This window comes from Erpetoichthys calabaricus, chromosome 2 (genome assembly GCF_900747795.2).
Source record: "Erpetoichthys calabaricus chromosome 2, fErpCal1.3, whole genome shotgun sequence".
Taxonomy (NCBI): Eukaryota; Metazoa; Chordata; class Cladistia; order Polypteriformes; family Polypteridae; genus Erpetoichthys; species Erpetoichthys calabaricus.
In genome coordinates, this window is record NC_041395.2 from 224,164,191 (window position 1) to 224,177,960 (window position 13,770).

General features: G+C 38.6%; 1 protein-coding gene across 3 annotated transcripts in view; it reads left to right on the plus strand.

The window, feature by feature from the left end:
- nolc1 (nucleolar and coiled-body phosphoprotein 1) overlaps positions 1 to 13,770 on the plus strand; it is a 58,961-nt gene that overhangs the window by 7,184 nt on the left and 38,007 nt on the right. For all 3 annotated transcript variants that reach the window (XM_028795206.2, XM_051922282.1, XM_028795208.2), the window contains exon 3: positions 5,370 to 5,500. In XM_028795206.2, the coding sequence (XP_028651039.2) occupies positions 5,370 to 5,500 (131 nt within the window). The remainder of the gene's footprint in view (positions 1 to 5,369; positions 5,501 to 13,770) is intronic.

Sequence of the window (13,770 nt, forward strand, 5' to 3'; positions counted from 1 at the left end):
ATAGATGGCTATTTGGAACACATGCATTTCATGCGTGTTCCGTTTCTACAGTAATCTGTGTAAACACATTGTTAAAACAGAAACTTTTTCATATTTTAGTAATAAATGTTACCAAATGTAGTAGGCATAAACTATAGAATGTGTAAAGCCCGAGTTCCAAAGATCAAATAAACACTTTCACAAAAGCTTCAAGGAGGATACAACTGCTTCTGTGGCGTAACGTGCTAAGATTTGCTTCTTAGAGCACAGCTGCTTTGCCGTGCCTCACAGATCTGGGTTCGATTCCCTGGTGGGGATAAAGTGTTGGCGCGGCATCGGCTGGTGTCTGATCAGCTGATGCCTGCTTCTCACTCTCTTGCTCGATCTCCTGATCACTGCCAATAAAATCCGATTCTGAAAAATCAAGAGTCCGACTCCGCGATAATGTGCAAAACATCGTCTGCCGAGTGTTTTCTTTTCTGCGCTTGCTTCGCTGCCTTTTCACATGTCGATGCCATCTTGCCATTGTTTACATTTCACAACTCGCGCACACGCAAGGTTTAGTTGCCGAGTCAACGAGTCTAGCATTCCTCCAAGCACAGAGGGAATGCCTGTGACGTGACAGTGAGATTTGTCGCCCCCTATCCCTGGATGTTGACTTTTGTCGACATTCGCCTTCAACCCCTCCTGTCGACAAAAGTCGACATCCGCCCTAAAAGAGTTAATGAGATCGTTATATTTTCATATGGGATGCTCCTTTTAAAATATTTTTTTAACGATTGAGACTGCAATTAACATGAACAACTGTCCCTAAAACTGTTATTTTTAAGATCCATAACACACAGACAGAGCACTGCGTAATAGAGAGACAGATAGGCAGAGATATATGAATAAACAGGGAAGGCACATGTACTGAAAGAAAAAAAGATCAACATGTGCGTTGTTCCTGCTGTACTAAATAAACTCACGCGCTCTAACATCAACGATCTGACTCTAAGTAACTGCGCAAGTACAGACGCAAACCAAGTGCATGTGTGTACTGTATAATAATAACAAAAAGAGCAGCTTACTACTGAAAACGGCAAATATAGGAGTGAGTAGGGATGGTACCGGACACTCTTGATTACACTTGGTTTGCGTCTGTACTTGTGCTGTTACTTAGAGAGTCAGATGGGGGGAGGGGTGATGTTAGAGCACGTGAGCTTATTCAGTGCTGCAGGAACAACGCACATGTTGATCTTTTTTTTCTTTTAGTACATGTACCTTCCCTGTTTATTTATATATCTCTGCCTGTCTGTCTCTCTATTACGCAGTGCTCTGTCTGTCTGTTTGTTATGGATCTTAAAAATAACAGTTTTAGGGACAGTTGTTCATGTTAATTGCAGTCTCAATTGTTAAAAAATATATTAAAAGGAGCATCCCATATGAAAATATAACGATCTCATTAACTGACAGTGCATACCAATTTATAAATTTTATGTTTGAGTTAAAAAGAAAAAAAAAAAAAAAAAGCAACACTTTATCCCCAGCAGGGAATCGAACTCCGGTCTGTGATGCACGGCAAAGCAGCTGTGCTCTAAGAAGCAAATCTTAGCACGTTACGCCACAGTAGCTGTTGTATCCTCCTTGAAGCTTTTGTGAAAGTGTTTATTTGATTTTTGGAACTCGGGCTTTACACATTCTATAGTTTATGCCTACTACATTTGGTAACATTTATTACTAAAATATGAAAAAGTTTCTGTTTTACCAATGTGTTTACACAGATTTCTGTAGAAACGGAACACGCATGAAATGCATGCGTTCCAAATAACGATCTATTATTTCCAGTCTAAAACTCCACTTCACTCCCAGATAATCAATCAAGGCATGAGCTGGGAAAACTTCGCGCACATTCTAAGTCGCTGGGGGGATGGAATAGCCGGGTGCTGGCAGCTTGTCTTTTATCAGCACATTTAGAGGACAAAGGATGCTGGCGGAGAGGTGTGAACGGATTTAAGAAGTGATTTAAGGTGGGCCGGATCTACAAGTTTTTTCGTAGGCTCTGGTAATTCTAGTGTTTATTTATATAGCACATTTAACATTGACATTAAGCTGACACTGGATACTTTTAGATCAGCAGGTTAAACCAACCTACCACAGCCTCACCTTTTTTAAGTATTTGTTTCTTACCCAGTTTTATTCCCTCTACACAGCTGTTTCAGTTAATCAGCTAATACATTCTGCCATTGATCATTGATACCTGTTTGTCATGAACTGCTCAAAAAAAATAAAGGAACACATCCGATCTCAAAGTGGGGGATCCTGCTGAATAACTATACTGATATGAACTGGGTAATGCGTTAGGAATGAAAGGATGCCACATCATTTGATGGAAATGAAAATTATCAAGCTACAGAGGGTTGAATTCAAAGACCCCCCCCCCCCCCCAAAAAAAAATCAAAGTGAAAAAATGATGCAGCAGGCATCATTGCCGAAATTTCATTGCAGCAACACAAAATCATAGTCAGTAGTTTGTATGGCCCCCACGTGCTTGTGTGCATGCCTGAGAATGTCGGGGCATGCTCCTAATGAGACGGTAGAAGGTGTCCTGGGGGTCTCCTCCCAGATCTGGTCCAGGGCATCACTGAGCTCCTGGACAGTCTGAGGTGCAACATGGTGGGATCAGATGGACTGAAACATAATATCCCAGAGGTTTTCTGTTGGATTTAGGTCAGGCGAGCGTGGGGGCCAGTCAATGGTATCAATTCTTTCATCCTCCAGGAACTGCCTGTATACCCTCACCACATGAGGCCAGGCATTATCGTGCACCAGGATGAATCCAGAACTCCCTGCACTAGCATAGGGCCTGGACAGTGGGTCCAAGGATTTCATCCCGAGGTGTAATGTCAGTCCAGGTGTCATTGTCTAGCCTGTGGAGGTCTGTGTGTCTCTTCATGGACATGCCTCCTCAGACCATCACTGACCTACCACCGAACCGGTCATGCTGAACAATGTTACAGGCAGTATAATGTTCTCCACGGCTTTTCCAGACCCTTTCACATCTTTCACATGTGCTCAGGGTGAACTTACTCTCATCTGTGAAAAGCACAGGGCGCCAGTGGTGGACCTGCCAATTCTGGTATTGTATGGCAAATGCCAATCGAGCTCCACGGTGCCGGGCAGTGAGCACAGGGCCCACTACAGGATGTCGGGCCCTTAGGCCACCCTCATGAAGTCTGTTTCTGATAGTTTGGTCAGAGACATTCACACCAGTTGCCTGCTGGAGGTCATTTTTTAGGGCTCTGGCAGTGCTCATCCTGTTCCTCCTTGCCCAAAGGAGCAGATACCAGTCCTGCTGATGGGTTAAGGACCTTCTACGGCCATGTCCAGCTCTCCTAGAGTAACTACCTGTCTCCTGGAATCTTTTCTCCGCCCTTGAGACTGTGCTGGGGGAGACAGCAAACCTTCTGGCAATGACATGTATTGATGTGCCATCCTGGAGAAGTTGGACTACCTCTGCAACATCTGTAGGGTCCAGGTATTGCCTCATGCTACCAGTAGTGACACTGACCGTAGCCAAATGCAAAACTAGGGAAAAAACAGTCAGGAAAGATGGGGAGGGAAAAATGTCAGTGGCCTCCACCTGTTAAACCATTCCTCTTTTGGGGGTTGTTTCATTGTTGCCCCTGTTGTTAATTTCATTAACACCAAGGTAGCTGAAACTGATTAACAACCATGTCTGCTACTTAACTGACCAGATCAATATCCCAGAAGTTTCATTGACTTGATTCTATACTCTGATTTAAAGTGTTCCTTTAATTTTTTGAGCAGTATATTTGTTTATTCAAACACTGGGCTTTGCCTAAAAATATTTGACATTTTTTAACTACAAAGTGGTCTATTACTAAATTAATTGCCCTTAAAGAAAGAAACATTACATAGCTTGATGTATTGCTTTACTTTTTTTCAAAAGGAATGTTTGGAACTCTAAAATGTGCTCTTTTCTGTTGACACTGTAATCAAGAAAACACAAAGTCTGATGAATATTTGTGTGCTAAATACATACATATATTTTAAAAAAAAAAAAAGTTGTCGTGGTGTATCTTCTGGCACCTGAATGATGCAAATTGTGCACTTTTCCCTTTAATTTATGATCTTGGAACATCCAAAATGTACCACCATATGAAGCATTCAGTTCACACCTGCAGTGGAGTTTGGAGATCAAGAAGTAACACATCATCTGTGTTTTACAGTAGAGTTAATTATATTGGGGCTCTGCAGAACAGTTCACATTTAAAGGAAAAGTCTGTTTATCAATGACAATATTAGCTTTAGAGCTGTTTTATTGTAACAAAATGTTTATGAAAGGCACTGTAACCTCCAAGGTTCTTTTTGCATTGGTGGATAAGTTAATACTGGAAATGCCAAAATTAATAGATTTTTTTTATGTTTACACCTCACAATGCTTGCCTCTTTTGTTCTTCACTCGTGAGTCAAACAGCAGTGGCCAAATTGCTTATCACTGTCCCTGCCGAGCTACAGATATGGCAGTTTGGTTCTGGATCACTTCCCTGATAGAATTACACTTTAGAATACCTTGGCAAAGGCCAAAAATCACTTCAAGAGCTTCACTGTACTGGATTCATTAATGTGGAGCTTCGTACCAAGATACCCAACTTTTGAAAGTGCAGCACAGATGCTCTGCCCAGCTCATTTATATATTAACTCTCATTGGTCATTGCTAAATGTCAGTAATCAAGATGCCATCAGCAAGGTAGAACCAAACTTTATTTTCATCTTTGCTTGTTTATTTGTTTACAAACCAGGAATAAATATTAGGTATGGAAAGCATGCAACCTGAGCGATTTAAATCAGGGTCACACAGCAAGCTTCGTATTAGGTTGCTATAGCTGTAGTTGTTACAGTCTTAGTCGGTTTAAGCCTGCTGTGATGCTTGAGAGCAGGGCGATGGTAGATGGCAAATCTGACAGAGCTGTCTTCTCTCAGGAGGTTATGATGCCTCTGGAAATTTTAAAATCATTTCCTTTATTGGGTGCTTTTCATATGGCTATTTTCTGTAAGATCTTGCACCTGCTGAAATTAGTCAGCTGATAAATTGCTGTTTTGCATGTGCATATGAGTATATACACACTGGTTAGTTTTTCTGCGCTTAATCATATAAATTGATGCAATAATAACATTCTTTTGTTCATAGATGCGTTCTCTTAAAATCTTACCACCTTTTAATTTGTATTATTTGGAGAATTACCTTTTTTTTTTTTTTTTTTTTTTTTTATATATATATATATATATATATATATAAACATAACCTGTGCTGTAGTGGTAACAAATGCTGGAGGTAATAAAAGAATGTTTATACAAGTACACATCTCACATTTGCTTTGGTTAAGGTCTCCAGAGGCCAAGAAAAGAAAAGCGATTGGTAATGGTCCAGCTGCCAAAAAGGCGAAGAAGGATGAGAGTTCAGATGAGGAGGATTCTTCTAGTGAGGATGAAGAAAAGCCACCTGCTATAACACCAGGTAAGCTTGATATATAGCAGTTTTTCCACAGGTGGTGTATAGTTTAAGAGGAACAGGCACAATTTTTTTATATTTTAATAGCAAATTACTGTCACTGGAGTTTTGAAAAAAATGTGATATGAAAAGATGCAGCTGTTTACATTTTCATGGGGTGTTCATTGATTTACCTACTCGACTGTGAAAATAAAATCCCATTATAATTCCTTTTGCATAAGCTTGTTTAGCTTCAGGGTCAGATTGGTAAACCCATGTTTCCTCCCCAGTAACAGTCTGTGAGAAAATACTGGTGCAATTTCTTTTAACACTAAAATTCTTGAAGCCTATGAAAAAACTCGTAATCCTGGCCAACCTTAAATCCCTTCACACCTCTCCATTCAGTGTATTTTGTTTTGTAAATGTGTCGATTAGCGCAAGCAGCCTGCTCTCCCAGATCAAGCCTTGTTAATCTGGGAGTGAGGTTCCTGGAGCTGTATAATATCGTTATTTGGAACACATGCATTTCATATGTGTTCCGTGTCTTTGTTACAAAGACAAAGATGTAAGTGTAGGATGATGGGAAATACAAGAAATGTTGAAAACACACCTAAAAGACAAACTCTTCATGTTTTAGTACTAATGACAAAATTTTGACATGAAGTGTATAATGTGTGAAGACTGAAGTCCAAATATCAAATAAGCACTTTCACAAAAGGTACAAGTATAACAAAACAAGTGCGCTTTTATTGAAGAATATAACCAAAGAAAAAGAAATTGGGTTAGTGTACGTCGTTGGAATGACAGCTTTGGTAGTACAGCAGTAAGAACTGCTGACTTATAATCAACAGGTCGTGAGTTTGATCCTGGCCACTTCCCAGAATTAACGTTTTGAGTATTGAGCTGCTCATATTGTTACTATTATACAATAAAAACATAAATTTGATTTGCGTCTGTAACAGCCAGTCTAAATGTCCAGTGTTAGCACCCATCAGGTACTCGCCTTTTACATCATCAGTTTAGTTTGGATAATTGTGGAAACTGTGCCAGATGAAATGCCTAATTCATGGGCTATAACATTAAACTTGTACAACAGTCTTCCATAATCATGGCCTATACTTTTTGCCACATTTCCTGTGAAGATTCCTTTCCTGGACACCCCATGTGGGCATCATCTTCAGTCGATTCCCGACCCTATTTAAATTGCTTAGCCCAAAACTTCACCTTATAATACAAAGGTGGATCATCACCATATATCGCATTCAACCTCTTATGGATTTCCATTGGGTTCTTCCCTCCCTTTGTAAGGAGTTTAATAATAGAATAATACCCCCTGTCAATTTTTTGTACACTTGCAGGTAGATGTGTTTTGCTATTTTTTCTCTCTCTCTCTCTCTCTCTCTCTCTCTCTCTCTCTGTGTGATGGAAGACTTCATCCCAAGAATCAATGCAGCTCTTTAATGGAGGTTTTATATTAAAAAATGGGTGCATTGATTTTGCACCATGATTTTTTTTTTCCCCCTTCCATAAAAACTGTCCAATAAAGAGAGTATTTTTTATTTTTTTTTTGCTATTATAAGGTACATAAATGTGTGTTCCCGGCCATTGCAATACCTTCCCACCCTGTAATATATTTGTGTAAACATTATTCGCAATAATGCAGCATCAGTGTACCTTTCTGAACCCATTACCCCCACTGGAGCACCACCTCTACTTCATGGCTTTACACCTCAAATCCCACCTATTTTGTACAAGGCAATTTTAACGTACTTGTTAATAAAATAAATGTCAGAATGTTAGATTGGTTTATTCCAGTTAAGGAGGTAAAAATGGTAGTAGTTAGTAATTCTAGGCTTAATCATCATTTTCTGCCAAATGTCTGCTAGTAAAGTACAGTATACTTAACTTTATTTGGAGTGATTAGTAGGATAGGTGATTTGTTCCAAGTTCATTTTAAATTGCTACAAGTCACAATGCCCTATTGAAACTAAACTCTGAAATTAGATCTGCCTCATCATAAAATGGGTTTAAGCAAATATCTAACAGGAAAGTAGAAGTTACAAATTACTTTTACTCACTGAAACAAAACATCTTCAGTTATTCTTTCTATCTTCTGAACAAAAAAATGACTTGGTATGTTATAGAAGAAAAAAAAATCTTGCCTCAATTTGCTTCATTGTGGCTTCGCTCTAGGATATATAATATGATAAAAAAAAAGTAAGGTACTGCTTTGAGATATGGATAGATACAGTATATCTACTCTCTCTCTCTATATATATATATATATATATATATATATATATATATATATATATATATATATAAAATTCTAAGCCTAAAAGCGCAACGATTTTATGTGATGTTTTTATGTCACGTTTTTTTGTCACTCTTTAGATGGGCTTATTTTAAAACCTACATATATGTTTAATATCATTCTTTTCAGAATTTATCGAACTTTAATGTGATGTTGTTAAATTTTCAGATTCTTATTTCTATTTTAAATTATAAACTAAAAAAGACCAAGAACTCGTGTCCCATGAGATGATACTTTGTGCCAAGAGATTTAACCACACCCGGGGCCGGAAATAAAAGACAGAGTAGGACAGCTGCTGTACAGGCTTTTAAATGGTTGAAGTGTCATGTGATATGCAGATCACACGACACGGCAGCAGCAGCAAGCCAGCAGCTGATCGAACAAAGAGGAGGTAAAATATATATAAGCTGAATGTGTGTGCAAACCTGTAAATCCACCCTCTTGCCATTTTTGAGAATCTAATTTAATGTCAAGTTCAGATCTCTATGTATACATTAACACATTTCTGATTATTTTTTCAAAACATTTACCAATTTTAACATCAGGAGTACTGTGGATGTCAAAAGAACCAATATTTTCATTACCAGTTGATAGCAATGTTCCAAAACATAATGGTTCTTGCCCTCAAACCCAACCCCCCCCCACCCCCCTATCGGTAGTTCCAGGTGAAAGCTGGTACCGGACGCCTGCATGATTGCAAGTAGACACATTTCTTCAGAAGGAAAAGTATTATGTGAGAAAAAGTGAACCAAAACCACATTTAATAATGTGTCGCGGTGATGATGATAAAGGAACAAATGTCCGCATGTAGAAAAGAAAACCAAAACTCATGTCTAGAAATTTTCTCTCCAGCACAGGATAATTTTAACATGTCACTGCAGGAATAGTGCTTGTTTAATATTACCCAAAACGTGTGACTGATCAGATGTGAGGTGTTTTTTCTATATGTGGGAGAAAAAACATTGTATGCAATGAAGTTGAACTGGTATAACAAATACCTTAATAGTCAAACTAGGGGGGGAAACACACATCATAAAACAGAATTCAACCCCCCGCCAGAGAGAGGGCGAGAGTAGGGCTAAGACCATGGGCAAAAATAGTTCTTGTAAGCTGGGAAAATGTCCCCAAAATGCATGGCTGTCTTTAACTCCTTTTTCTGAGATATTAATTGAATGACACTTTTCCCACTGTATCCTTGGATCTTTGAAAAGAAGATTCTTTGAGATATTTTTGAGTATTTCTTCTGTAACAGAAATGGGTGGGAAATGTGGAAAGTTGGTTTCTTTTAGCAAAATTTCAAAATTCAAAGTAGTAGAAATACTGTGTTGCTGAGAAATTAAATTTGAAGCATAGATATTCATAAGATGCAAAAACATTATCTACATAAAGTTCTCCAAGTGGTCTTTAATCCCAGGCATTTTCCAAAGATTACTGTTTAGGTTCGAGTGGATCAAAAAAGATGAAGCTCGTGGAGAGAGGCAACATATAAAAGATGTTCTGCCATGAAGTGAATCCTGCATTGGTTCGATACTCTTGAGTGATTGGACAATTTGATTATTGATATACAGTGGAACCTCGGTTTGCGAGTAACTTGGTTTACGAGTGTTTTGCAAGACGAGCAAAAATTTTTAATAAATTTTCACTTGATAAACGAGCACGGTCTTGCAGTACGAGAAGTTTGTCTGCTGAGCGTCATGTGATCACAACTGAGCTGATGGTGGTTCTCTCTCTCTCGCTGCGGGATTGTGGGCAATCGTCTCCTATTCTCCGTCTGAGTCGGCGTGCCTCACTCATATAGTCAACATCCGTATGAGCGTATAGTGTTTACTACAGCATTAGCATTGTGACTGTGTGTGTGCTGTGACGTGCAAGTCCCCGTCTTGCACCCTCAAACACGAAGCTGAGTCTCGGTACTTTAGCAACACAAGCTTTATTCAGCTTGAAACAGCAACAGCGCGGTTATTTATACAAAGACACAACAGTCAGGCAGGGCCCTGCACATTTATAATGTTCCTTGTTCCTTGTATCACCCATTGACGGCAAGTGCTTATAGCATGACCGTGATCTTTTCGGATTCGCTTTTATGGAGAACTGCTACAGTGCTGGGAGACTGCGATTGCTTTGGGACGCTCTTCAGCGTGTCATCCCGTTGGGTGCAATCCCACAAGAGTTTAGAAACTCAATCACACCAGCCATGATTCTTTTTAAAGGTAAAGTGCAAGTTAATTTGTTTTATGTATTTTTACTTTATATTTTGTATTAATCATTTTTATATGAATAGTTTTGGGTTGTGGAACAAATAATCTGAGTTTCCATTATTTCTTATGGGGAAATTCACTTTGATATACGAGTGCTTTGGACTATTAGCATGTTTCCGGAACGAATTATGCTCGCAAACCAAGGTTCCACTGTATTGATAATAGTACCTACCTGGGCACAAAGCAGTACATATAAAGAAGTACAAGGTTTTATTGCCATTACTGACCAAGTGTTTGTAAATTCATCAATTTCTGTTCATTTCCATGTCTTTATAGCTTGTATATTTGCCAGCCAGTAGTAATGTGAGTTTTGACCCGCAAACTTTTAGTGTCACAGTATTGTAAGTGGAGACAAAATGATGGTGTGAGTAATTGTATCGTATGTATAGGAAACAGTATTAAAAAGCAAAGGGCAGGAAGCTTCGTATTCATTATCTGAATATGTCAAATGTCCATGGATGTCTTTTTAAGCATCCATCCATCCATTTTCTAACAGGCTTTGTACAGTTTGCAGCCATGAGGGAAATATCACACATACAGTTCTGTATATAAGACTGTGCCTTCTGTATATAAGACTGTGCGCTGTCAAGCCAAGAATCTAAACAAAATAGCTATTTAGATTGCTTGCACTAATGATGAAAATTATCTGCTTCATTTGATAATGCAAAAATCCAAATGACTTATTGCTTCAAAGCACTGTGATTATGCCAGTTTGCAGCATAGGAGAAGCAACATCCTTCATTGCTAAATGCGTATATGCAAGCGCTGAATTTGTGTTGTTTGGTTTTTGAAGCCAGCCATGCCCATTCGTATAATCCACATGACTTATTTTTGAAGAGTGCATTGGTGAGTGTAATGCATTCAACCAGTTAAACTCCAAGTCCAGTTAATATTTTACTTCTGGACTAGTACACAGACTAAGTAATAAAAGAAATCTGATCAATCATATGATACTTTGAAAATAGCACAACAAAGATTTTTTTTACAGGAGTTCCTGAAATAATAGATTAATGTAAAGCTGACAAGATTGATTTCATGCAGGAAAGTAGTTTGGGCAAATGGAGAAAATTTAAAGTTCCGGGATTTTGTGACATTTGAAAACCGAATCGCTGTAGCTCATCTGTTAATCTTTAGTTTGTTCGTATCCAGCTAATGATGTAAATATAAACCTTAGTGGCAAAAGTTGCAAATCTAACCGTGATTCTGTAACAAACCAGATTTTAAAAGTACAGTGGAACCTCGGTTCACGACCATAATTCGTTCCAAAACAATCGTAACCCGATTTGGTCGTGAACCGAAGTAATTTCCCCCATAGGATTGTATGTAAATACAATTAATCCGTTCCAAACCATACGAACTGTATGTAAATGTTTTTTTTAAGTTTTTAAGCACAAATATAGTTAATTAAACCATAGAATGCACAGCATAATAGTAAACTAAATGTAAAAACATTGAATAACACTGAGAAAACCTTGAACAACAGAGAAAATTAACACTGCAATAGTTCGCGCTATAGCGCTACAAACTGCTGGCTAAAAACACTTTTTTTTTTTTTTTTTTAATATGAGTTTTAAGCACAGGGGAAAAAATTAACATTTGAAAAAATCTGTAATTTAATAAACCACCAAGAAAAGTAACATTGCAACAATGCACGCTACGAACCGATCGCTGTAAACAGAAGTGAAAACAAAATCAAGCCCAGTGCATTCTTTAACAGCCTTCCTACCCCCTCTCTCTCCCACTGCCTGTGTGTGTGCGCAGCTCTCTCTCGCATTGCCTGTGTGTGTGTGCACGCGCGTCTATTCCTCGTGCTGCCTGTGTGTGCGCGTGCGTTTCTCTCTCGCGCTGCCTGTGTGCGCGTGCGTCTCTCTCTCACTGCCTGTGTGTGTGCGTGCGTCTCTCTCTCGCTGCCTGTGTGTGCGCGTGCGTCTCTCTCTCGCGCTGCCTGTGTGTGTGTGTGTGTGTGTGTGTGTGTTGCACTCTCTTGGTCTCTCTCTTGCTCGCTGCACAGGGAATCGACTGAACATGTACAAACCGAAAGGGAAACTGGCTTGTTCGTATACCGAGTGTGTGGTCATGAACCGAGGCAAAAGTTTGGCGAGCTTTTTGGTCGTAAACCGATTTGTACGTGTACTGAGACGTTCGTGAACCGAGGTTCCACTGTATGCGGTTATAAGACACTTAAATTTATTTAAGTGAAAATATCCTGAATTATCTTTGAATTCACTAATTCAACAGTTAGATACAATGTTTGGATTTTTATTTAGTGAACATGATTTTTTTTATTTTTTTGCTTTTTTTACTAGAGAGAATGTGTCAGAGTATAAATTTTTAATGTGCACATGGTAAGATAAATTAGGTAGTCCTTGTTGATATCATCCTTTATAAACCCTATGCTGAAATCCCCTCAAGATTATAACATTTTTCCCCTTGGTTGTTACATTGGAGGGATCCCCATGTCCATCACACTTTAAGATTCCAATACTAGCTTACTTAAATGATAATTTGGTAATATCTTAATAGGTATATCAGCATTTTAAAGCTGCTGTTACTACTGTGGTAGTGTGGTGTACTTTTTGGCAGACAGTGTGGCATAGTGGTTAATGCTTTGGACTTCAAACCATGAGTTTGTGGAATCAAATCCCACTATTGACACTGTGACCACGAACAGGCCACTTCTTCAGCCTGTGCTCCAACTGCGAAAACAAAGAAATGGAACCAGTTGTGTATCAAATGTTTAAGTCACTTCAGGTAAAGGTGTCAGCCAAATAAGTAAATGTTTTAGTAATTATATATTTTATGTTCTATTACAGAAAAATGCACAATACTGTCATGACTGTTAATAACGTCCAGGCTAACAACATTGCTGTTTAAGATGGAACTTCCATTGGGATGCAATAAATTAAATCAAATGAAATTGGTTGTATTACAGTATTAATATTGCTATTATTGTATTTCAATAATTATTTATGTAATGTATATTATACTAATATTAGGTTACTTGAGGTTAAGTTAGCATAAAGTAGGCTGTGTCAAGTCAGGTGTTGATGCATTCTCTGAGAAATTATACACTGAGAGATTATAATGTGAACTGTACTAATTAAAGGTCTGTTAGTTTGTAAATAACTGAGTAATACAGATACACACCTGTGAGAAATGGACTTCCTGTACTGGATTTAACTCATCTGATACACAAAGTTGGTGGTGCCCTTCTGCAGCTAGAGAAAATGCCCGTAACTGAAGTAACTAATCTATTTCTCTGTCTATCTCTCTCTATCTGTATCTTGCGTCTGTATATTTGTCCGCCTTTCACGATGGAACTACTTGACGGATTTAAATTGTGTTTTTTTTTTTTTTCTCTTTGATAATTTGCTTTAACATTCCGGTTGATTTCGCGACTTCTCTCATAGTGCGAAGTATCATAGTTCGCTTGCAGTACCAATTTTATTTGCGCTAACCCCGTGAGAATGGATGCAGGCTGAAGGGAGGGGGCAGGTCCTAACTCACTCATGCGCCAGCCTCCGTTCTAGTCTGTCTACCTCTCTCCACAATATTTATCTATACTAATAAAAGGCAAAGCCCTCACTGACTGACTGACTCATCACTAATTCTCCAACTTCCCGTGTAGGTGGAAGGCTGAAATTTGGCAGGCTCATTCCTTACAGCTTACTTACAAAAGTTAGGCAGGTTTCATTTCGAAATTCAACGCGTAATGGTCATAACTG